The 25,706-nt window shown below is 39.5% G+C and overlaps 1 protein-coding gene across 1 annotated transcript in view; it reads left to right on the forward strand.

The window, feature by feature from the left end:
• Nucleotides 1–25,706, forward strand: part of LOC140189199 (E3 ubiquitin-protein ligase RNF19A) — an 86,593-nt gene that overhangs the window by 42,803 nt on the left and 18,084 nt on the right. Inside the window, exons 3-4 of the mRNA XM_072245894.1 lie at nt 8,076–8,281; nt 16,710–16,854. Coding sequence (XP_072101995.1) covers nt 8,076–8,281; nt 16,710–16,854 — 351 coding nt within the window. The remainder of the gene's footprint in view (nt 1–8,075; nt 8,282–16,709; nt 16,855–25,706) is intronic.

Below are 25,706 nucleotides of genomic sequence, written 5' to 3' on the forward strand. Positions count from 1 at the left end.
TTCTTATTGTAATTTATAGTGTTTTTATTATGTATTGCAATGTACTGTGCCACAAAACAACAAATTTCACGACATATGCCAATCACATAAACCTGATTCTCATTCTGAAACTGTAATGGCTCTCCATGTGGTAAACCTGAGCTGAGCTGATCTTCAAAGTCCTCCCACTTTATTGTCAGCAGTTTAGAATTAATTATCAATAAACTTCTCGGGTGATATATCATGCTAGTACTGATTGTTAAAGCATAACATATCCTGATTTTTCTATAATGTTGCTTCCAACTTTATCTTGATTGTGAAATCTTTATTTTTGTTACAATTAACAGAAATGGTGAAATAGGTGTTTTGCATATTTATTAGTCAGGGCATTGAGTGTAGGAATTGGGGCATTATGCTGTACAGTGGTTGTACAAATCATTGAAAGACATGGTTAATCTGGAAAGAGTACAGAAACTATTTTGTGAGGATGTTGCTAGGACTAGAATGTCTGAGTTATGGGGAGAGGTTTGCCAGGCTATGCCTATATTCCTCAGGAGAATGAGAGGCGACCTCATGCAAGGTTATAAAATCATGAGGGGCATAGATAAGGTGGATGGTAACAGTCTTTTTTCCCCACAGTACAGTAGTCCATAACTAGGGAGCATAGATTTAGGGTGAGAGGGGAAAGATTTAAAAAGGACACAAGAAGCATAAAGATTTAAAAAGAGTATGCAGAAAATGGTGAGTATGATTGAGGCAGATACTGTAGAGTAGGCGCTGTGGTCAGCATGGGCCCTTTGGGCCAGAGGCCCTGGATCTGTGCTGTATGTCTCAAATCTTCATCTTTGTTCTTTTTATCACTTTGAACATCTCCACCAAATTCTCCCCCAGTATTGGTTACAGTGAATTCAGACTAGGTTCTCTGAACTTTACCCATGAAAGGCAGTGGGAGCTAATTGAAGCACAGGCAAAGCAAATGAGCACCTTACATAGGAAAAAATATCTATGCATCAGTCAAGAATTTTGCAAAGACTTTTTAAACACTCTTATGCAGATAACAATTAGTTCAAAGAAAGATGTTCCTACTCAGAATATCATAACACAAGCCAACCCGCAGTGTGATTGCACGCTCTGTCTTAGTGTAATCTGGCCTCGAGGGTCGATTAAATACCAAGGTGAATGCATAAGAATGTTATAAATAACTTATTGCTAGGACAGGCACTAGAGTTTATGAAAATCTAATTTCCTGAGGATGCAGTCATTTCGGTACTCCAATACAATGGTATGTTTATGTACCTAATGTATGCAAGTGGTGAGCAGAGATGCAAATTCATTCAAAACTGGACTATATTTAGTCCGGTAGCCTAGCGGTTAGCAGGGCATTATTAGAGCTTGGAGCGTCAGAGTTCGGGGTTCAGTTCATCTGTAAGCAGTCTGTATGTTCTCCCCATGAACACATACGTTTTCTCCAGGTGCTCTGGTTTCCTTCCATGGTCCAAAAACGTACTGGTTAGCAGCTTGTAAATTGTCCCATGATTAAGTTAAATGGGGGATTTGCTGGCAGTTGTTTGATGGCGTGGCTCTAAGGGCCCGAAGAGCCTATTCCATGCTGTATCTGTAAATAAAAATAAAAATTAATGTATGTTCATGGTATTGCAAATATCTTTTACTTTCTGATATTATGCAAGTCAATGTCTTTTACTAAGATTGCTGTGCTTTCCCTTGGTATTAAGTTCCTCTTAAACTATTTTATTTTATTTCCATGTACTTAATATGTTATGTATTTGTTTATCTAGTTTCCTTTCCTTGTCCACTCTATTTTAGAAGTGTACTGTATTAAGTATAAATCTATTGCATTGTTGTTTTGTGCTTTAACTGTCATCTAGCTAAGCTGCAAGTTTGTGTCTCCTTCTGTAGTATTGTTTATTCAGAGTTACAGCATGGTACCACACCCTTAAGACCCAGTGAGCCAGCGCTGCCCAGTTACACCCATGTGACCAATTAACCTACTAACCCGTATATCTTTGGAATGTGGAAGGAAACCGGAGCACCAGGAAGTGGGGTGAATGTACAAACTCCTGCAGACAGCGGTGAAATTGAACCCAGGTCTCTGTGATGCCGTAATAAGGCTATCGCTACACTAACATGCCACCAATGTCTTCTGCATTGCTTTTGACAGTTTTCTACGTGGTTTGATATCGTATACAAATTTTAATTTATGTTTTGATTTAAGTGCATCTCGTAGCCAAGCCTGGATATCTGGGATATGTCTGCCAGCCTGAGGGGTCTCTATAGAAAAACGCACTACAGGGTACTTCATCAAAAAGCACCTGCAAGCCCATACACCCTCCCCAAACCTCCACCTCTTTACACAGTATGTTTCTTTATTAAGTAGACATCAATGTGGTTAACAGAAATTATTTGTCAGCAGATGAAGTATTCAGGTAGTAAGTACTGATGCATTGATAGTATCCACTGCTATCCCAGATTGCATCGAGTGTCCCTGGGTCAGTCGGCAAACGCGTCATGCTTTCCCTATTGATTTGATCCCATGCAACATGAGTGTATCGCCCTGTTTCAGTTGTTACAGCTTTCAGCTCCTGAACTCTGCATTTTTTTTGTGTTTAAAATTTTCTCTGTGGGTCACTTTCATACAAGTTTTGCTGTGAAGTTTAAATTTTAACTGAGTTCCTGTTTTTACATAAAGTCTTTTCTAGCTGCTCCATTTTGTACACCATTTGGGACTCTGCTTACAGCTGTGAGAAGGAAGCAATCTACCTCATGACTATTAACTTCTTCCACAAATCCCCCCTTTCCACCCTTACCCATTTCCATCCTTTGATTGTATTGCTGTACACTGTGTCACATTATGCCACAAATTTTATGAAATCTACTTGTTCTTTCTACTGGCTTCCCCACAATATACTTCCAGTTTCTTCAGAAATACACTCCTTACTTAGCTGATGAATATAGATTTCTCAACTTCTCCTTGTATTGCAGACTGTCTTAAAATATAGCCTTCTGATATTTTGTGCATGCATATTTCTCCTGGATAGCCTCACCACATTTCTTATGTGCACCAAGTGCTATATTACAATTGAAATTTGTGTTTTTAAGCATAATGTCATTTCACTTAAATCAAAAATACAGTTCCCAAAATACACTGCTGCCACTTATATAAAAAGCCATTGTGAGCTTCTATGATCTAAGATTATATAGAGCCTGTTTTCATCTTTCCTCTTGATCTCCTGAGAATCAGGTTGCTTAAGCTAATAGTCTATTACTCCATATTCAAGAACTGAATGTATATTTGTAATTTACATGCATTATTCATCATCACTATGTGTTGTGTTGTATGATGTGGGCAATCATGGTCTTTCTATGACCATGATTGTTTTTGCCAATTTTTTCTGTGGAAGTGGTTTGCCATTGCTTTCTTCTGGGCCAGTGCCTTTACAAGATGGGTGACCCCAGCCATCATCAATACACTTCAGGGATTGTCTACCTGGCGTCAGTAGTCACATAACCAGGATTTGTGATGTACATCAGCTGCTCCTACGGCCACCCACCACCTGTTCCCATGGCTTTGTGTGACCCTAATCGGGACGGGGGGTGGGGGGGGGTTCTAATCAGGGTGACCTGCAGGTTAGTGGAGGAAAAGAGTGCCTTACATTTCCTTTGGTAGAGACATATCTCCATCCCACCACCCAGCATGTTTTCTATTAGGGCATTGTTTTCATATGGCTGCTTAAGCTAATGCTGAAACTCATTTGATGTACTTGACTCTCAGAGGGAACTGTTCTGTTTGGGTTAAGCATGTTTCTAAATGCATTACACTTCAGAAACAAAAAAAGGCTTGCAGTAATTAGCTCATAAAATAACTTGGTGGTATTTGATTTTTGAATTTGATCTATGTCAGGCAAAGCTTCAAGTGATTGGTTTTAGCAGAAGCTGTAGTCACGGTTTAGTGGTGTGGTCCCTCCAGACTCTTCCCTTATGAATCATACCATCACTTTCAAAACAATGCCTGTCATTAAACTACAAGTTGTCCAGAGCAATGTCCAGTCCGAGGTGGAGGTTCTGGATCGATTATCATCATTGTTTGCTTCGGATGGGTCACAAATAATTCAGGAAAACATTGTCCCAGAAGCATACTGTTTTGTTTAGCTGTATACATGTGTATGGTTGAATAAAAATCAGTGAACTTGAATTTGAATATATACAAATCCTAATGTTGGGAAACTCCTTCACTCAGGGCGATGAGAGTGTGGAACAAGTTGCCAGCGCAGGCAAATGTGAGCTTAATTTCAAAATGTAAGAGTAATTAGGATAGGTACATGTATGGAGGGCTATGGTCCGGTTGCAGGTCGATGTGACCAGGATGATCCATGGTTTGGCACAGACTAGATGGGCCGAAGGGCCTGTTTCTGTGCTGCAGTGTTCTATGACTATGACTATTTTTTTGAATGCGTAGACTGCTAGCACAATGATTCTACAATGTAGGCTCATCTTTTCTTGAATAGGGTTACTTTGAATCACTTGCTCACCTCTCTGTCATATAACTTTAAAGTTGAATTATCAGCTGAGAGATCCAAATGTGAAAAAAATGTAAATTTGTTTGCGTTTTTGTTCACCATAATGCAAATCTTAAATTTGGTATTTAAATGAAACGGTCTGTCACTCCATCTCCATTCAGCTGGTGATTTAGTGATCTGGTTAGAAGCAATTTGATGGGCACCATATAAGCTGACCTCCTTGCCTGTAGACACTTGGTAATAAGTAGCACAAGTCTTTCCATCTGATACACTGGTGCAAAATGGATGTTTATGACCATTGGTGAAAGCAAATTATTCAAAGGACAAGTGTAGTAGAGGTAATTCTCTAATTTGAGAATATAATATAATTAAAAATACTTCACATAGTTTTCCCTCACTGCAGATTTCTTATGGTTTCATAATTTTTATGTCGTACTCTGCACTGCTGCTGCAGAACAAATTTCACTGCATATGTAAGTGATAATAAACTTGATTATATTAGCACGCAAGTGCGATTATGAAGAAAGCACGCCAGTGTCTACTTCATCAGGAGTTTGCAGAGATTTGGCATGACATCTAAAACTTTGACGAACTTCTGTAGATGCATAATGGAGAGCATATTGACCGGCTGCATCACAGCCTGCTATGGAAACACCAATGCCCCTGAACGGGAAATCCTGCAAAAAGTTGTGGATATGCCCAATATGGGTAAAGCCCTCTCCATCATAGAGCACATTTACATGAAACTCTGTTGCAGGAACGCAGCCTCCATGATCAGGAAACCCCAACACCTAGACATACTGTCTTCTCGCTTCTGCCATTAGAAAGAAGGTACAGGAGCCTCGGGACTCAAACCACCAGGTTCAGAAACAGTTACTACCTCATGTCTGTACATTGTGATGGAGTTATAACACAAAGATTTATACTCCCTCATATAATGGAATGGATGATTAAATTCAAATTCAATCATTGTGCTCTTGAACCAGAGGTGATAACTTCACTCAAAATCATTTGCCCTATCACTGAAATGTTCCACAACGTTTGGATTCACTTTCAAGGGCTCCTCATCTCATGTTATTGATTACTTATTGGTTGGTTGGTTGGTTATTTATTTATTTATTTATTATTGCTTTCTTTTTGTACTTGCACATTTTGTTGTCTTCTGCACTCTGAATGCCCAGTTTGGACTGTCTTTTACAGATTCTATTATGGATTTATTGAGTATGCCCACAAGAACATGAATCTCAGGGTTGTATATGGTGACGTGTATTATCTTTAAACCTTGATAAGTTTGCATTGGAATTCAAATAGGTGAATTTGGTTACATCAGTTGATTTTCACCAGTCAATGTCCATATGAGAAGGGAGTTGCTTCAATATCACACAGCTTTTTATCTGGAACCAGACCAAATGGATTGATTAAAATTTTGACTAACTTAATCCGAGTGAGAGCAGACTGAAGCGAAAATGCCCCTAGGCATGTAAATTGACTGGCCCGCAAAATCCCATAGACCATTTTTAAGAAGGTTAACTTTAACATCATTGATTTTGGGGAGGATTAACATATTGATAGAACTGCTAATATTTCCACAGTAATATTTTTTCAATAGATTAGAAAATCAGTCAAAATTTAAATTGCTAGCCGCTGATTCATATTTTAAAACCTGTTTTTACATCAGATTTCATTGGGATTAAAAGAGGCAACATTGGTACTGTACATGTACTTTAGCCATTCCTGTCCATACTTGAGCCTTAGTCAAGTGTGATTGATAGAAAATAGTAAATGTGACGCACTTAACTTCAAAGTAAAGCTTTTCTGTTATGATCAGAGAAATGGATAGATTTCAGATTCAGATTTATTAATCACATATACATTGAAACATATAGTGAAATGCGTTGTTTGTGTTAACAACCAGTGCAACCTATGGATGTGCTGGAGCAGCCCACAGGTGTCACCACACATCCGGCACCAGCATATCATGCCCACAGATATCTTTGGAACTGATCATTTTTTCCCCATTTTCAGACAACATGCATTGACCGGCATTTTAAAAGTAAAAAGTACTATATTACTGTTTCTTTGTAACAACCATTGAAATTCACTTATTTTTGAGAAGTCAAAAGAGACTCTTGTTAAAGTGGGTAAACTGTGAATATGCCAGCTTGTTTATGTAGATTTGTTCGGTGTATTACTGTTGGCTTAGTGCTCTCTGGACCTTTGCAATAAAGCTAAGTGCTGTTTCCTCTCTTTTACAAAAAAATGTTTCATGCACAATTAATATTTGACAAAATCTTGTCTCCATTTTCATTCAGAAACACAAGAGATTCTGCAGATTTTGGAAATCCAGAGTAACACACAAAATGCTGGAGGATTTTGGCAGATCAGGCAGCATCTATGGAGATGAATAAGCAGTTGACATTTCAGGCCAAGACTCTTCTTCAGGACTCATGAAGGGTCTGAGCCTGAAACGATGACTTTATTCCACTCCATAGATGCTGCCTGACATGCTGAGTTCCTTCAGCATTTTGGGTGTTATTCTCAGTTTTCATTCAATAGACAATAGGTGCAGGAGTAGGCCATTCAGCCCTTCGAGCCAGCACCGCCATTCACTGTGATTGTGGCTGATCATCCACAATCAGTACCCTTTTCCTGCCTTCTCCCCATATCCCTTGCCTCCGCTATCTTTAAGAGCTCTATTTAACTCTTCCTTGAAAGAATCCAGAGAACTGGCCTCCACTGCCTTCTGAGGCAGAGCATTCCACAGAACCACAACCCTCTGTGTGAAAAAGTTTTTCCTCAACTCAGTTCTCATTAAATCCTTTGTACTGTATCAATGTAGGTTTGATGTAATGCAATCTACCGGAACATTGGTGATTCAGAAGTTCTTTTTATGGTGGAAAATGTACAACTGCATCTTACCGAACGAACTGATACAGTTGCCATTGCATAATGCCTACTGTTTTTGAATTAAAGTCAAAGTTCAAAGGGAATTTATTATCAAAGTACATATGTCACCATATACAAGTTTGAGATTAATTTTCTTGTGGTCATTCACAGTAAGTACAAGAAGCACAATAGAAGCAATGAAAGTCCGCACCCAAATGTGCGGACAAACAACCAGTGTGCAAAAGACAACAATCTGTACAAATACTAAAAGAAAAGAAAATAATAAATAAATAAACAATAAGTATTGAGAACATGAGGTGAAGAATCCTTGAAGAGTCAGGTTGTGGGAATGACGTTATCCCCTCTGGTTCATGAGCCTGTTGGTGGAGTGGTAGTAACTGTTCCCGAACTTGATGGTATGGGTCCTGAGACTCCGGTACCACCTTGCTGATGGCAGCGGTGAGAAGAGAGCATGGCCTGGGTAGTGGGCTTTCTTGATGGTGGTTGCTGCTTTCCTGTTACAGTGTTCTGTCTTGATATGGTCTGGCAGAGAGGGCTTTTACCTATGATGGACTATGACTATGTAAAGTGACTATATAACGCAAATCATGTTATCACTGTTATGAGACTCTTGCAATTTGAAACTGATCTATTGTGCATCGTGACTCTCCACAGTTATGGAGTAATTGCCAGTGGCTGTGCAACCTGCCCAAAGCTGACGTGTGAGCGCTCTGGCTGTGCGACTGAGTTCTGTTATCACTGTAAACAACTGTGGCACCCGGACCAAACCTGCAGTGAAGCTCGTAAACAGAGAGATGTGTTTGTGACTGCGATAGAAAAGCACTCTACCTCTCTTATTCACAGCGAAGAAACGGACAACGGTAAATACTCGCATTGCAGGAAGAAAAATGTTTAATTGATTTCTTGTACTAAGGGAGTGTGTTCTCTCAAAGTCTCCTAAGTAGATTCATCAATCATTATTTGAAATACAGTACCTCTGTTTCTGTTAGCTGCTTCGTGTCCATTTCTAAACTTTATCCAGTTAGCTTCACTTAAGTTTTTGCAGTAGGATGACTGGGTATGGAAGTTGATGGCAACTATGACCTGGAGGTACTTGGAGCTTAATTCCGTACACATTTACACCTTATGTGATCTCTTTCTGAAAACCTTTCAAGAAATTTAGGGGTAGAGCAATTACTGAGCAGGCAGCAGGTCATCACGATGTGCTACGACAGCCAATTCATTCTTTTATACTTCCTGTTTGAGGTTGAGACTGTGCAGATAGGCATCCTTCCCAGTTCACTGTTTCTTTAAAAACTACTTTATAACATCAAACTTTAATCAGGCAGACGGGAGCCATGTCTAGGCAACCAGAATGTGAAAATTTGGTGCTAGTAACATTTAATGACATTTCTATCTTGCATTGTATTAGAGTTGTTGGATAAAATTATTAAGAAAGTAAATAGAAATGGCTAAATTCCTACTTATTGTTCTTCATATTAGAGTTAGAATCAGGAAAGAGATTTAATGCAGCTTTTTTGAATAAATCTGTCACCTTCAAACCAAGTTAATAATGGTAACATTACATTAGGTGGTTTGTAATTAATCAAATATTATTTGATTAATATTTTGACTTCAAAATATTAGACGCAGAATTGATAGAAATGATACCATGATTAGATAAGCCTTCCACGATGCTCATAGGCATCAAGGTCCACATCTCATACCACCACCTGTTTATATGACTTGCTGCCTTCATCTCATTCACATTGAGGTAGTAAATAGTTTTAGCTGTTGCTGGTTGGGCTCTGGTTCTTCCTAAGCCACTGTCCCTTTGTTCCCAGAAAGAATACTTGAATGATTCGGTCAGCACTGCTTTTGCTTTCTAGTTTGATAGAAAAGCGCCAAACCTAAATGGAAACCTGCTGTAGTGCAGACATTCCACTGTGTTTAATGCTCGTTTCTCATCACTTGTATGGAAGACCAAAATAAAGGGGAGATTGTTGAAATATCTTGAACAAAGAGCTCTCTTTTTTTTTCAACTTAGTTTTCAGTGCTAGTTAAATACGTACAGTGTGACTAACTGAAAATTAAGAAAGGAAATTAGTAAGGTTGCAGGGAGATGGTAAGGGAATATATCTGATGACCTTATAAATTATGATTGAGATAATTTTTTTAATAACGCTAGATGTTTCTGTGGACTGGAATAAAAGACAAAATATATAAAGTTGTTCTAGTTTATATACACTTATAAATTTAATTAGAAAAAGTATAAATAAATTGGAACAATTTTAATTTAGTAGCTGTTCATTCTTTTGCTGTGAATTGAAACCTACCCGTTTCGATGTTTGTCCACCAGCATCTTTGGTCAATTTGAGATATCCAGGATTCTTGTATCAGGACAAAAGAAAAATGAATAGAATAAACATAACAAAATCTCCTCATTAAGGATGATAATATATTTAAAAGAAAATAATTATTTCTATTGCTGTTTATTTTGGTTTTGTTTCCATTACTGTATTGAAGATTGATTCGTCACTGCCTGTTGTTATTTTTCATAAATGAATCAAACCTGCATTAAATTTCCAAATTTTCACTGTAATCATAGTGACCTAATGTTTGGTTTGATTGTGCTGTAGACTTTTTAAAGATAGTTTGATAGTTAAAATTTAACTTGTCTATTTGGTTATGCTTTTCATGATATTTTAAACAGTATTATCATATTGGATTTCAAAGTGTATAACTGTAAGGAAAGAATATCTGAGAAAAAGAATAGTAAATGAAGTAAGGGATGGTGTATGAAGTAAAAATGAGTAATTAAGGTAGTATAGACTGTCCTCAGGCTATGAAAGCCCAAGTGATCAACAACCCTACGTATTAAAAAAAACTGCCATAAAGATATTAAGTTCAAAAATCCTAGATACATATTTGTTCCCTTTCTCATTCCACTTTTGGTAATTGTTCTTATCACTCATATGCTTTTGGCCTCATTCCTTACATAGTGTTGATGTATCAAGTGATTTTATGTATTTTCTGACTTATGGACTTACAAATCTATGTAAGAACAGAGCCCGTTCGTTACTCAGCCGTTCTGTGGAGGAGAAGTAAATGTGAGGCAATTTAGAAATCTTTTCCTTTTAGACCATGAATCAATTATAAACATACAGAAAGAGTGAAATGAAAATGATGCATTATATCCAGCTTTTGGACATTTTACAGACTTTGGGGAAGTAAATATCATAAATTTAGATTTTATGCCTGATATATTTTTCTTGGTCAAGAATTGGGAGCCATTAAATCAATTGACAGAATCATTTTGAAAGAGCTGTCAACTCAATGTCATCCCTTTCTCTCTCCCATAGGCATACAAATGTCTCCATTTCGGGTATGTATCCGGTTCCCCTTTCGATTTTGCCCCTTTGGATTTTTTCCCCCTTTTGGATTTTCAGGCAATGCATTCTAAAATGTCATGGTATAACATATAAAAAGTTTTTTTTGTCTAACCCATTTCCCATAAATCTGATTTTTCTGTTTCCTATTCTGTATTTGGTCTAACAAAAGGCGTCATATTTTTGAACACGTCTTCTTAACCATCAGTGCTCTAAAGAATGTCAAGCCAAGTTTCTCCCCATAACTGCAAACCAGCACCCTGTTACCATTCCAGTAATTCACCCAACCTCTCTCTAACTTTTAAGGTCAATTAACTGTGTGGGTTATTTACTTAACAGGTAATAGTATGGTTGTCTTCAAATATGTTGGAGGTATGTCACCTATTTAGTTAGCTTGCATACCACTCTTGCCAGCAAAGCTAGTTCTAACCTTTAAATATTCAAAATTCTAAATTGAAATATTTAACTAGGTGATTTACCGATGAGAGATAGGGGTACTTGCTTTTGAGGTTATTTCTTGCCTGGAAATAATCCATAGTACAAGAGATGTTATATGTTTCTTCTATGATTCTGAACAACTTTTATGCGTGAAATTTATACGTAGAGCATAATACAGCACAGTACAGGCCCCTTGGCCCACAAAGTTGTGCCAACCTTTCAGACATCCCACCCTGCAAAAACTCATTTCAGGGAGGTAGCACCATCAATTTGCGGGAGACTTCCGGGAGAGGTGGGATGTCTGCAATAGAGTAGCTCCTTAGCAGCTGGCCAGCTAGTTTAAATAACGTTAGCTATGCTAATGAACGAATGACACCTGTTAAACTCACCTCAACATGTCTTTTACAGTCTTAACCCACCATGGGCAATAGAAAAGTCATTGTTGCAAACAGTGCAGCGTGCAACACTGTCATTATTTTGACCCCTATTAGGCAGGGGTACACTTTAGTGTAGTCTGGGGTGATGTACTTTTTTTTTGGAACACCCTGCAATGGCGCGCGCGCGCTCTCTCTCTCCCTCTCTCTCTCTCTCGTGGTCGCTCGCGCGCTCTCGCTTTCTCGCTCACTCTCTTGCTTGCATTCTCTCTCGCTCTCTCTCATGGTCGCTCTCGCGCTCTCTCTTGCTTTTCTCTCACTCGCTCTCAAAAAAATTGATTCCCGTGATATTGTATATAATTTGTGGGCATCAGGGAGCCACCACTAATATGCAGGAGACTCCCGGAAGTTCCGGGAGAGGTGGGATGTCTGACCTTTTAACCTACTCTAAGATCAATCTAACTCTTCCCTCCTACATAGCCCTCCATTTTTTTATCCTCCATGTACCTATGTAAGAATCTTTTACATGTCCCTAATATATCTGCCTCTACCATCAACTCTGGCACACCCACTACTCTCTGTGTAAAAAAAGAAACAGACACATACCTATGACATCCCCACCCCACCCATACTTTCCTCCAATCAAAATGTAACAGTACTACTGAGGAATATAGTTTTAAAAATAAGTTGAATTAGTGTATTCCTACACTAATTATTAGTATACTTCTCCAATTAAGTTATTTCCTTGGTGATATTAGCCATAAGGAGATATGAAGAGAGCTTCCACCTGTCCTCTGCAAGAGTCCTACTGTTATCTAGAATTAAGTGTCTGATCCCTATATCACTTGAATTAATTTTAGATATTTTAAACTCACATATAAGATCACATGTGAAAAAAGGGCTTGATAATAAAGCGTTTCCTGGGACATGCTGGGTCAAGCTGTGGAAATAGAGTAATTGAGTCATGGAATAAAACAGCACAGAAACAGGTCCTTCGGCCTATCAAATCTGTGCCAAACTATTAATCTGCCTAATCCCATTGACCCGTACCTAGACCATATCTCTTTATACCCTTCCCATCCGTGTACCTACCCAAGTTTCTTTTAAATGTTGAAATCAAATCTGCACCCACTTTGGTGGGCAGCTTGTTCCACACTCTCACCACCCTCTGAATGAAGAAGTTCCCCTCATGTTGCTCTTAAACATTTCACCTTTCACCCTCAACCCATAACCTCTATTTCTAGTCTCATCCAACCGTTTTATTAGAAGCATTTTAATTGGCGCATTCGAATGAAATAAGGCTCGATGACATTTTTGTTTGGCAACAAGAAGAACTGCATTTTTGATGATTTATGTCACTTGTAGTGAGTGGTGTGCAATCTCCAATAATTGTTACCAATCATGCATTCTCCAGTAATGATTCTTGGTTTGTTTATTTAGTAAATTAAAAACATGTCTATGGAATACTTATTTAGGTTAGTGATGTGTTTTATATGAACAAATCAATATCGTGATTGAACTGTGAGCTGTATTTTCAGCAGACCTTCGGTTCAGAAAAGCAACGTTTTCTGTTAGTTGAGAAGTGTTTATTGTATGCAAGCCTGGTGTTCGTTGAGTACTTAAATATTAACTTTCAAACACTCAGGCAAGAAGATGAACTCGTATAAAGTTAAATGTATCAAAATGTCGCAAGGATTCTAGCGCCTGCAGAATCTCTTGCATTCTTATGTCCTCAGAATTCTTGATGTACAATAATTAACTAGGTTGAGGCTGTAGCTGTGACAATTTGTGTGCCAATTAAGGTCTATTTACTGAACATTCACTGATTCCTGCATCAGTGGCACAATGGTGAGATAAATTGTGGAAAATTTAGACTATACAAATCTTGTGTCTTGCAAAATAATCACTGTATTTAATGCACCCTCCAAATAGTGTTTGAAATACCTAGGTAAATCATTTTATTTAATAATAATTTTATTAAATCACATCCACATTTTCTAATTTCTCACTTATTTTTTAATCTACAAACTGGAAATGTTCAATTTGTTTACAGACTTTAAAGATTCCAGAGACTAACTATTGAGTACTGCTGCCAAATGTGGACAGAAAATTGCCTGGCAAATGACATCAACTCATAATAACTCCCTTTTCACAAAGGACTCATTTACTCCTTAGACTAAACAGGCTAGACTACAGTTTTGTTGAGTGGAATAAGTTTTGCATGAACTGAAATCTGCATGTTCAGTATCTGCCAAGTATAGCCTGATGCTGGCCATGTCTAATAATTATACCCAGTATCATCCAAAGTGATTTACTGAAAAGTATGTGGCAAGCTCACCATCTTTTCTTGTCAACAAGGTAAATGGATCATAATACCTTTCCTTTCCCTTCCTCCAACCCCCCCCCCCCCCAGCACACACCCAAACAAAATTTAGTATGAAATTACTGTAGGAAGAATTAATTAGGTATCCTACACATTTTATGCCCATGAGCCTGATTCCTTTAAAACACAGACTATATCTACACTTCTTACAGGTTCTCTCAGTAAGTTATGTAGAATGCTGTTTGCACTAGTGATACCTATAACTATTTCTTTTTTAATTCCTGTTATCCCGCGTATGCGTAGAGGCTTGGTGAATAGAAGACCGAAGTAATCAAGAGGATCCCTGGATCTTGAGTAAATTTTCCTTTTAAATAACATTAAAACACATTTCTTGATTATATCACGCACTTGTTCTGATTTCATTCAGCAGTGAAAATCAATGCCTCATTCAGTGTTGCTGATGCTAAATTGTTTTTTTCTGATAATTGTGATAATTGTCATTTCTTTTCTCAGTAATCTTGAGCAATGAATTGGAAATCAGTGAAGTACCACCAAATTGCAGCTTATGGTCTAAGCAAATGACCTTGAAAATTCAAAAATAAAGCAACTTATTGGCAAACTGTACACATGAATGCCTTTAAGATATTTTGCTACTGCCAAATGTTGCCTTAATTGATGTCTGAACAAAACACTTTTGTTCTCTAACGCAGGGTGTCTCCTTCAGATTTGAAAGTGTGACTGGGTAGGGAGTGGAGAATGATATCCATTTTAAATCTGAATATTTTAAAATTCTGTTAAGTCCTTTGAGATGTGGTTCTGGCACAGAACTTCTCTCAAGGCTTAGCCTTTCTTTCTGAATGAAGCTGAAGAGTGTTTCAGTAAGCTATTCAACTCCCTGGGATTTTGGAACTGAGAATGAATATTTCCATTGGAAGAGGTACCAGTAGACAAATCTTTGGCTGAATTTCAGTCTACACTTTCTGCCCTGCAGCAGAAACCAGGCTTTGCCAAGACCAGGAAAATTCCTTGTATGCACAAATATTTCACAAGTCAAGTATTGCTGAAGGTGGAAATTTACAATAAAAATGGAAAATGCTGGAAATATTCAGCAAGCTAGGCTATGTTTTGCAGGCTGTGCATGAAGGAGGTTTCAGACATGCTATACTTAGGGTAGATCCACAACAATATTTAAATCTGCTGTAAACAAGGTTTCACCTGTGGAGAGAGAAGCAGTTGATGTTTCACATTGATGACCTTGCATCAAGATTGCAAAGTTGTGGAGGAACAGGATAGAGAGAACAACAGGGAAGGTGTACAATACAAGATTCAAGATTGTTTAATGTCATTTCTTGCACACAAGTGTAAGAAGAACAAAATAATTGTTATTCTGGATCCAATGCAGCATAAAATAAACACAGAAGATAAAGAACATAATAATAAAAAAATGCAATAAAGGATAAATACATAAGATAGCTTATATGCGTAGATTTGTTGTATGTCCATAAAGTGCTGGTAGGCTCTAAGTAAGGTGACTGATGGAAAATAATAAAGTAGTGGTGAAGTTGGTGGGTGGAGGCTTTGATCAGCCTTTCTGCTTGGGGAAAGTATCTGTTCTTGAGTCTGGTGGTCCTGGCATGGATGCTACCTAGCCTTCTCCTTGATGGACGGGGGACAAACAGTCCATGAGGAAGGTGGATGGGATCCTTCATGATGATACTGGCCTTTTTCCAGCACCTTTCTGTATAAATGCCCTTGAAGGTGGGTAGGGTGGTGTCGGTGATGGTGTCTATAAAAGAAAGATTGGAAGTAGTGACAATGCATGAAAGGTGGTGGTAAGTACTAGCGAACAGAAAGATTTGTCTGGAGGTGATGTAAATGAAAATAGACAAAGGAAATTTGAAATTGAAGACGGAAAATGCTGAAGGAAATATAGGATGTCAGGCCGAAATGGTTGAATTCATCAAGTCTAGTAGCAGTAATGTAACAAGAGAGAAAATATGGTGCTGTTTCTCAAACTTACCTGAGATTCATTGGGACAGTTTAGGAGGACAAGGAGAATTAAAGTGACAAGTGTAAGTTTGAGTTTGTACTGGTAGACTGCAAAAGACGTTACTGTACGTCACAAGTTCAGTGGTTGCTGTCAGCTTTGAATCTATAATTGCTGATTAAGTGCGTTCATTCAGCAATGGAATTATGTCCTTCTGTTCATTACTTCCTTCTCTTTATCCAGTTAGATCACCTTGAAAGTAAAGTAGAAGGTTAAGTGGGAGGGAAGGGTTAGATTGATCTTGGAGTTGGTTAAAGGTCGGCACAACATCATGGGCTAAAGATCCTGTTCTGTGTTTATTTTATTTTATTTATTTAGAGATACAGCGTGGAACAGGCCCTTCTGGTTCTTCGAGCCTTGCCAACTGGCAGCCCACCTATTTAACCCTAGCCTAATCGTAGGACAATTTACAATGACCAATTAATCTATTGCAGTACATCTTTAGCCCACAGGAAGAAATCCACATGGTCATGGGGGGAACATACAAACTCCCTATAGACAGTGCTGGAATTGAACTCTGAACTCTGAGTCCCGAGCTATAATAGCGTTGTGTTAACCGCTACTCTACCATGACACCCCAGGTTCTATGAATATGATCCAGTAAGCTTGCAAATGCTCGGATGAGTTGGGGAAAGCAAGAAGAAGATTGGTGGGTGGGTGGAGGGCACTAATCTGAGATTTCTTATCTGTAAAGTAAGAAAGACTGTGCTTCTCTCCCCCAATCCCTCCCTTCTGTAGCTGAAGAAATCAAGCCGTGTCCACGATGTGGTGCGTTTATCCTGAAGATGAACGATGGGAGCTGCAACAGGATGACCTGTGCTGTGTGTGGTTGCCAGTTCTGCTGGCTGTGCATGAAGGAAATTACAGACCTGCACTACCTCAGGTACAGACAAATCTATTCACAACCATATATAGAACTGCCCAAGCAGGGTTTCATCTGTTGTGCAGCTTTTGAATGGGGATTCACACTATGTACAAATCCAAAACAATGAATAGAGAGTATTTTATAGCTGAGGCCAGCTACCACTGGACTCAGCTATAAATATTGCCTTGTATTTATGTTAAGTCTTTCTGCCCTGTGCCTGTTAACTATTCACAAATAAGTGAAGGCACAAGAAAGTGTTACCTGCACTTTAGCTAAGTAGTGATTTTCCCCTCTTCTTCTGCCCTCTCTGCTAATCAGCAACAAGAGCCGATTTCCAGTCCTCCTTGCTTCCCTCATATTACGTCATTATGTTAAAGGTTCAGTTAGCAGTTGGGACTGTAGGTCAGGCATGTATGTTTGGGGAGTCTAGCACTGAATTACATGATATGCCAACTGAGGAATCTGGCTCAAGGTAACAGTGCAGACTGGACATTTAGAGAAATGGAGGGCTATGTGGGAGGGAGGGAAAGGTTAGGTTGATCTAGGAGTAGGTAGAGTTGGCACAACATTATTGGCTGAAGGGCACGTGCTGTGCTGTTTATGTTCTTTAGTTTGAATTGATTTATTGTTGATGTGTGATTTTCTTGACTCTATTTTTTCCATGTTTTTATATGGACAGAAAAAGATCTTCAGATCTGCAAATCCTTCAAATATGCGTAATGAAGTAATTCTTTCCACCTGCTTGAAGTGGGGGTGGGTGGGTTGCGAGGGTAGTGATAGGGAATTTTGGATCTTTACAGCACTACAGACGCAGCTAAGCCTCATCAGCAATAATGTGGTTTATTTTTCACTCATTTCTTGTGGGATAGTCTACTTATTTGCTGCATCTTCTTAAAACGGAGTATATTTAAAAGGTCAGCAGTTTGATCCAGTTCATGATTAATGCTTCATTTTTCACCCTGGGTATCCAGTAGATTTATTATACTGGAAATAAACTTGGTAACAGAAATGAATGTTGGTCATGCTCAGCAGGGCACACAGGATTGAAAGAAAAGAAATCGAAGGGAAACATGAGGGGGAACTTCTTCACTCAGAGGGTGGTGAGAGTGTGGAAGGAGCTGCCAACACAGGTGATGGATGTGATTTCAATTTCAATATTTAAGAGAAGTTTTATAGGTACATGGATGGGCGGGGTATGGAGGGTGATGACCTGGGTACAGGTTGAAGAGACTAGGCAGATTAATGGTTTGGCATGGACTAGAGGGGCCGAATGGCCTGTTTCTGTGCTGCAGTGTTCTACGACTCTAAATGGATAAAGTCTTAGCTCATTGTCATCACATCAGAATTGGGACATTTTTGAGAAACGAGTTTTTGGAAAAGGGGGATAGTAGTATAAACAGAGGATATCAGTGGTAGGAAGAGGGCGGAAGGGAAAATGGCTCTGAATGTATAAAAATGAAATACAGGGCTAAGATTACTGATTACTTGAAACTGATAAATTACAAGTTTAAGGCTGTAATGTGCCTATTGCGAAGGTGAATTGTTTTTTGATCTTGGATTTTGTGGGACTGTGTAGAAGAGTCATAGTGAGAACAGAGGATTCAAGTGATTAGCTAAGGTCACCCTTGCAGTCTGAATTAAGACTGTAATGTGCCTAATGGGAAGATGATTTGTTGTTTGAACTTAGTTTTTGTGAGACCAGATGAAAGAGTCTTAGTGAGGAGAAAAGGTTGAAGTGACTGGCTGAGGTCACCCTTGCAGTCTGAAAGGAGGTGTTCTGCAGAGCAGTCATACAATCTGCTTTTGATTTTCCCACTGTAGAGGAGACCGCATTGCATGCAATGCATGTTCTGACTGAAATGGAAATAGTACGAGTAAATTACTGCTTTAACTGGAAAGGTAGTTAGTTGTTGGACTCTGGCTTGTGGGTAAAAAATCACATCTGTTTTTCTTTAATTCTCATATAAATGTCCCATTGCCCTCTTTCCTAACATCGAGACTGTAATGTTCCCTACTCCTGGCAACATACTCCACAATTTGTTCTTGCTCTGATGAAAAGAAAAACACTTGAGTTTCATTTTCTCATTTGACATTCTTCATATTAGATACAGCCCTCTTGATGTTAGTTCCTTTTAACGACCACAAAATATTTCAGATATTTAAGTGAACTAAGATTAGATTGTTGTTCCCTTGAGTCTGGAATGTTGAGAGCAGATAAAAATGTTTAAAAGGAGATGACAGATACAAGAGTAATTCAGAACAAGTAGATCGACTCTTGAGACTAGAGCTCATTCATTTAGCAATGTTATCAAAGATACTCTTTCCACACTTGGATCAGTGCACTATCTCTCAAAAGTCAAAGTCAAGTTTATTGTCTTCTGCACAAGTATATGTATGCACAGGTACAATGGAAAACTTGCTTGCCACAGCATCACAGATGCATTGCATCAGATAAGCAGCATTCACAAGAAAAACATAAACAAAAGAGGCATAGAACAAATGGATAGAGAATTTTTCCCAGGGTTGAAATGGCTAATACGAGGGGGCATAATTTTAAAATGATTGGAGGAAAGTATAGAAGGGGTGCCAGAGGTGAATTATTTATACAGAGAGTGGTGGGTGCATGGTATGCGCAGCCAGGGCGAGTAGTAGAGGCAGATACATTAGGGACATTTAAGAGTCTCTTACATAGGCAAGTTTAAGAAACTCTTACATACGCACATGGATGATTTTTTAAAAAATGAATGGCAAAGTAGGAGAGAAGGATTTGATTGATCTTAGAGTAGATTAAAGGGTCAGCACAACATTGTGGGCTGAAGGCCTGTATTTTGTTGTAATGTTCTATAAACATCAATTATACACATCTTGTTTAGCAAGAATTTTGAAGGATGTCATGGGTGCCAAGCCATTAGAAACTTTCAGAACTGAATTTGGTAAATATTTTGTAGCTAAGGAACATAGAACAATGGTAATTAAAGTTAGAATATAAATAAGCCATCACCTAAAGCAAACAGGGTTGAAGGTCTGCACAGCTGTCTCCTAATCAAACAGCCATGGGGGAAATTCTGAGTTGTTTCCTGCGTGGGAAAAGATGGCAACAATGCTTAGAGGATGGTGGGTGGGCAGCCAACAATCTGTACAGATGAAATCCTTAAAGCAAAGGGTTCTGCTGCCTCTCCGCATACACTAGTGGCTGAAGTAAAAGGCAGAGAAGTAAGACCACTGCTGCTGAAGCCTGCGTAATGTTCATCATGTTTTCACACCACGTCTTCAACAGTAGCTACAAAAGCAGCAGAAAATACACTGGTCCATATTGAGCAGGAGTCAAAGGTTGCTTTCTCCTCTTTAAAGTATATTAATCCATTGTACTGTACATCACCCAGGACAAGCCCTCTTCTTATTGTAACCACCAAGGAGGAGGTACGGGAGCCTGAAGACACACACTCAATGTTTTAGGAACAGCTTCTTCCCCTCCGCCATGAGATTTCTGAATGGCAGTGATTCCATGTATACTACGTCACTTTTTTTTAACTCTAATTTTTCACTACTTATTTATTTATTTATTTATTTATTTCTGTGATTTATAGTTTTTTATTATGTATTGCACTGTACTGCTGTTGCAAAACAACAAATTTCATGGCATATTAAACCTGGTTCTGATTCTGTGACATCATTTTATTCCTGGAGTAATAAACCACACAGAGTCTAACATTAATAATCTTTGCTTTCTACTTCAACTCTCCATTCATGAAAAAGAATTTCAAACTGAAAATAATTTGCTAAGCTCCCTGGGCTTCTGAATTGTTCTCTAGCATTCATGAAGCTGTCATTCACCAATGTGTTTTGGAATAATTCTAAGACAATTGAATGGTTCCCTAGTGCATTAAGATGGATTCTTGACCTCACAATCTACATTGTGGTTATCTTGGACCTTACTGTTTACCTTCTCTGTAACTGTAACACTTTATTCTGCACTCTGTTATTGCTTTCCCCGTTATCACTTTCAATGCACCATGGTAATGAATTGATCTATATGGACAGTATGCAAGACAAGTTTTTCACTGCACCTCAGTACGTGTAACAGTAATTTACCGATTTAGTATTCGTTTCCTGATGGACTCCATATGGGGATAATTAAGTTCAAATGATTGAAGAGGTAGCTGCGTCAATTTTAGTAATAACCTATTTTCTGCTGTTCAGTGGCTGCCATGGTGCCTTGCTGTGCAGATACCAGGATGTCAGTTTAGCAGGCAGCTCTAGGAGGAGAAGTGCATGTGAAAACCCAACCATCTGAAGGAAATGCCTAAACTGAGGTAAATGAGCAGGTTTGAGGATGCCATGGTTTGGTGAAGACAGTTCACAATTAATCTGTAATCTTGTAGAATCCATAAATGTTCTACAGCTGAACTCTATAGAGTTAGTACACAAGGTCTGTATCCCACTTCAGCTGGTCATTTCACCTTACACCATAAGACAGAGGAGCAGAATTAGGCCATTCAATCCATTGAGTCTACTCCACCATTCCATCAGGGCTCAGTCCCATTCTCCTGCCTTCTCCCCGTAACCTCTGATGCCCTGACTAATCAAGAACCTGTCAACCTCCACTTTAGATATACCCAATGACTTGGCTCCACAGATGTTCATGGCATTTAATTCCACTGATTCTGGTAAGGTGGTACCATTAAGTGGCGACTTTTTGGGTGCAGATTCACCATCCTTTGGCTAAAGAATTTCCTCCTCATTTCCGTTCTAAATATCCGTCCCTCTATTCTGAATCTGTACCCTCTGGTCCTACACTCACACACTAAAGGGCATAATGATAATGATACATTTTTATTTACTCATTTTCTGGCAACAGAAGCATTTATTACCCATCCCAGTTTGCCCTTAAGAAGGTGGTGGTGTGTAGCCACCTTGAACCACTGTTTGCAGTGGGAGGGTGGGGGAAGGTTCCAGATTTAATGAGGTAACAGCAATTGCTTTGCAGCTTGACTGGCTGTATGACTTGGAGGAGATCCCAAGGGTGTTGGTTTTTTCATGTACTGGCTGCTGTAATTCTAGTGCTGGAATGGTGGGTGTGTAAGGTCACTGTCCCAATAGCCCAGGGAGGACAGTGTACAGCAATTGTACAAATGGCACATCCTGCAGCCTCTGTGCCTTGTATTAGCTTCTTACGAATGGCTGAAGTGGTCTTGGAGTGTTGGGACGTTGAAGCACTCTCCACAGGATATTTATTTATTTCGAGATACAGCATAGGAACAGGCTGTTCTGGCCCTACAAGCCTGTGCCACCCATTTACACCCATATGACCATTTAACCTACCAACTTGTGCCTCTTTAGAATGTGGGAGGAAACCGGGGCACCCAGAGGAAACTCGGCAGGCACGGGGTGAACATGCAAATTCCTTACAAACTGCAGTGGGAATTGAACCTGGGTCGCTGGTGTTGTGATAGCTTTATGCTAACGGCTGCACTTCTGTGCCGTTCCAACCTCTGACCTGGTATCCACAATTGTGACTAGTAATTCGGAAGCCTTGACTAATATCTGATGACATGGATTCAAATTCCACAGTAACAGTAGAGATTTTCAAATCCATTAATTTGACTGGTGGTAGATTGTTATAAATATCCCCATCTATGTCTTTTTAGAAAGGTCAATCCATATCTGGTTTGGCCCATGTGACGAAAGTACACATAGACTAAGATGTTAACTGTCCTGTGCTGGCACCAGTGGGATCAGCAGTTGGTCTGCCACCTGTCTTCAGGAGAAAGAGAGATAAGGAAAACAATGGAGCAGCATTTGGAGATGTTAATGAAGAGACGGGAGAGCTGTCAAGACCGGCTCCTCTTTGAACCCTGAACTCTTTGAAGTGATGGACAGGCGATACCCCAGCAGGGGGATAAAAAGGGACAGGTTCGCTAAGGCAAGACACACACGACACCACAAGGTAACGAGACCCTGGAAGCGGTGCACCTCCCACAAGTTGGTGGGAGTTTTGGAGGGCTGATCGCGGGACCAAGCCATAGACGCACAGGGTAGAAAGGTACCATCGGCGGGAACCTGGTGTGTGTCCGCCCTTGCCTGGGTGCCAGGTTCACCACAGAGAAACGATCGTATCTGGAAATGGAGGGGTCACAGTCGGTGACCTCAGAAGACATTACAAAGGGCTCGCCTGAAAGCTGACTGCGAAGAATATCGAAGGTCTGTGTGGAAGCCGTTTGAATATTCATTCGCTTTTGCTCTCTCTCTCCTCCCCCCCCCCCCCCGTCCATCGCCACGGCAGTGATTACTGTGAACTGAACTGAACTCAATTGAACTGAACTTTGCATCACTTTGAAACTGATCATTTACCCCTAGACGACAATAGAGCTTGATTGATCCTATTACCCTAGTTTCTGTGTACATGTGTGTTTATCATTGCTGAACTGTTGTATTCATTATCCTTTTGATTAGAGTACTGTGTTGCTTATTTCTTTAATAAAACTTTTTTAGTTCCAGTAATCCAGACTCCAACTGAGTGATCCATTTCTGCTGGTTTGGCAACCCAGTTACGGGGTACCTAACACCCATATGTGATCCTAGGCACAGTGTGACATGATTGGTTCTTAACTATGGCCTAATATGTCTTCCAATGCCATTCAGTTGTGTCAGATCGCCACAGAATGCATCAAGTAAAGCCAAATACCAGATTGGAAAAGGACATCACCAGCCTCTTGGACTCTGTAAAAACCCTCTGTTTATATCAAATGACTGGACAAAAATTGGATAGAGCTATTGCACAAATTGATCAAGCAACAATGTGACTCAATCATGGTATCGTGGGCATAGCTCTTGCACGATGCTATTACAGCTCGGGGTGTTGGAGTTCAGAATTTAATTCTGATGTCCTCTGTAATGAGTTTAAGTCCTCCCCGTGGAATGTGTGGGGTTTCTTCAGGTGCTCGTATACTCCAAAGACATACCGGGTAGGTTAATTGTTTAATGTGAATTGTCCCATGATTTCCAAGGTTAAATCAGTTGTGGGGGTGGAAGGACTATTCCATGTTGTATCTCTTAAATAAGTTTAAAAAAAATAAAATGTTTTCCAGCCCTGTTTAATTTCACAGTCTGAGGACCTCTCTGTATGTCCTAAGCTATTAGTTCATTGTGCCTGAGTTTATTCTGTACAGCTAATAGGCAACCCCACTGGAAGTGTGAGCCTGGTGGTACGTGGAGGGATGGGTGAAAGGCAGACTTCCACTATCGTCTATGTCAGGGCTGCAAGTTCTTTTGTATCAGATTATAGGTTGGTCATTTTATTTTGGTTTTAACTACTTATCTCTTAACTCTCCAATGATATCTTGCATAGAAAGTTACTTGATAAAAACATTGACCAGAAACAGCACGGAATTTATTCTGATTGGTAATCTCAAACTTCATCATTAAGCCCACAGATGGAGCTGAACAATGCCACAACCAACTGATCGGCTCAAATCTCTGCAATCTTTCCGTGTGTGACTGGGTAATTAGAGGGGGCAGAAGATGAAAGAGAAAACTCCCCGACTTCAACTGTGATAGAAGCTATCACATAAAAACAAAACTAATCCACAGCCGCCTGGCTGGATAAATCACTTTGGCCTCTGTGATCCATCCTATGCACTGATGTTAGCCTCAGCTAATTACATTAACTGTTTGTTCATTGTTCACCTATCAGATACAGGAAAGTCTTTGGGTGTTGGCAGTATGCTAACCGTGATTCTGATAACATGTTCCTTGATCTGTTAGCCATCACTGAATCATCAGCGTCACTGGAAATACCCAAATATATTCACTTTATTTATTTAGTGATACAGGGCCTTCTTGCCCAGCAACCCACCTAATTAACTCTAGCCTAATCAGAGAACAATTTACAATGAGCAATTATGAACCAGTAATTCTTTGGACTATAGGTGGAAACTGGAGCACCCGGAGGAAACCCACAGGGTTCACAGGGAGAACATACAAATTCCTCGCAGATGGTGCTGGAATTGAATACTGAACTCCGATGCCCTCACCTGTAATAGCGTTGCGCTAACCACTGTGCTACTGTGGCACTCTGTATATATTCTCTTCCCAGAAAATAAAGCATTTACAATCTAGTCTGATACTATTCCATCATTTCTCTCAAATATCAACGAGTTGATAGGCAGTGTCACTTACAAGCAATAATCTGCTCACCGATGCACATTCTGGCCTCTGTAGAGCCACTATTAAACACCTCATTGCAGGCTTCATTTGAACTTCATTTGAAATAGTTGAAGTTTAATTGTCATTCAACCATACATGAATACCCAAGAATACGTTCATTCGTTATGTGTTGTATGACATGAGCGATCATGGTCTTTCCATGACTATGATTGTTCTTGCCAAATGTTTCTACTGAAGTGGTTTGCCATTGCCTTCTTCTAGACAGTGTTTTGACAAGATGGGTGACCCCAGTCATTATCAATAAATACTCTTCAGAGATTGTCTGCCTGGCGTCAGTGGCTGCATAACCAGGTCTTACGATATGCACCAGCTGCTCATACGACCATCCACCACCTGCTCCTCTGGCTTCTCGTGACCCTGATCGGTGGGGGAGGCGGGGTGCTAAGCAGGTGCTACACCTTACTCTTGGATGACCTGTACACTTGCGGAAGGAAGGAGAGCTTTGCACCTCCTTTGGTAGAGATGTATCTCCACCCTACCACCCCTGCCACCCAACCCGTGAATACAGAAAAACAAAACCATGTTCCTCCTGGGCCAAGGTGCAAAACACAGTGCCAGCAGTCACACACAGCACAAAGCACATATAAGTAAACATAGTCACACAAAAATATAATAAATAGGCAAAATTTAGGTTAAATAGAAAA

This window comes from Mobula birostris, chromosome 2 (genome assembly GCF_030028105.1).
Source record: "Mobula birostris isolate sMobBir1 chromosome 2, sMobBir1.hap1, whole genome shotgun sequence".
Lineage (NCBI taxonomy): Eukaryota > Metazoa > Chordata > Chondrichthyes > Myliobatiformes > Myliobatidae > Mobula > Mobula birostris.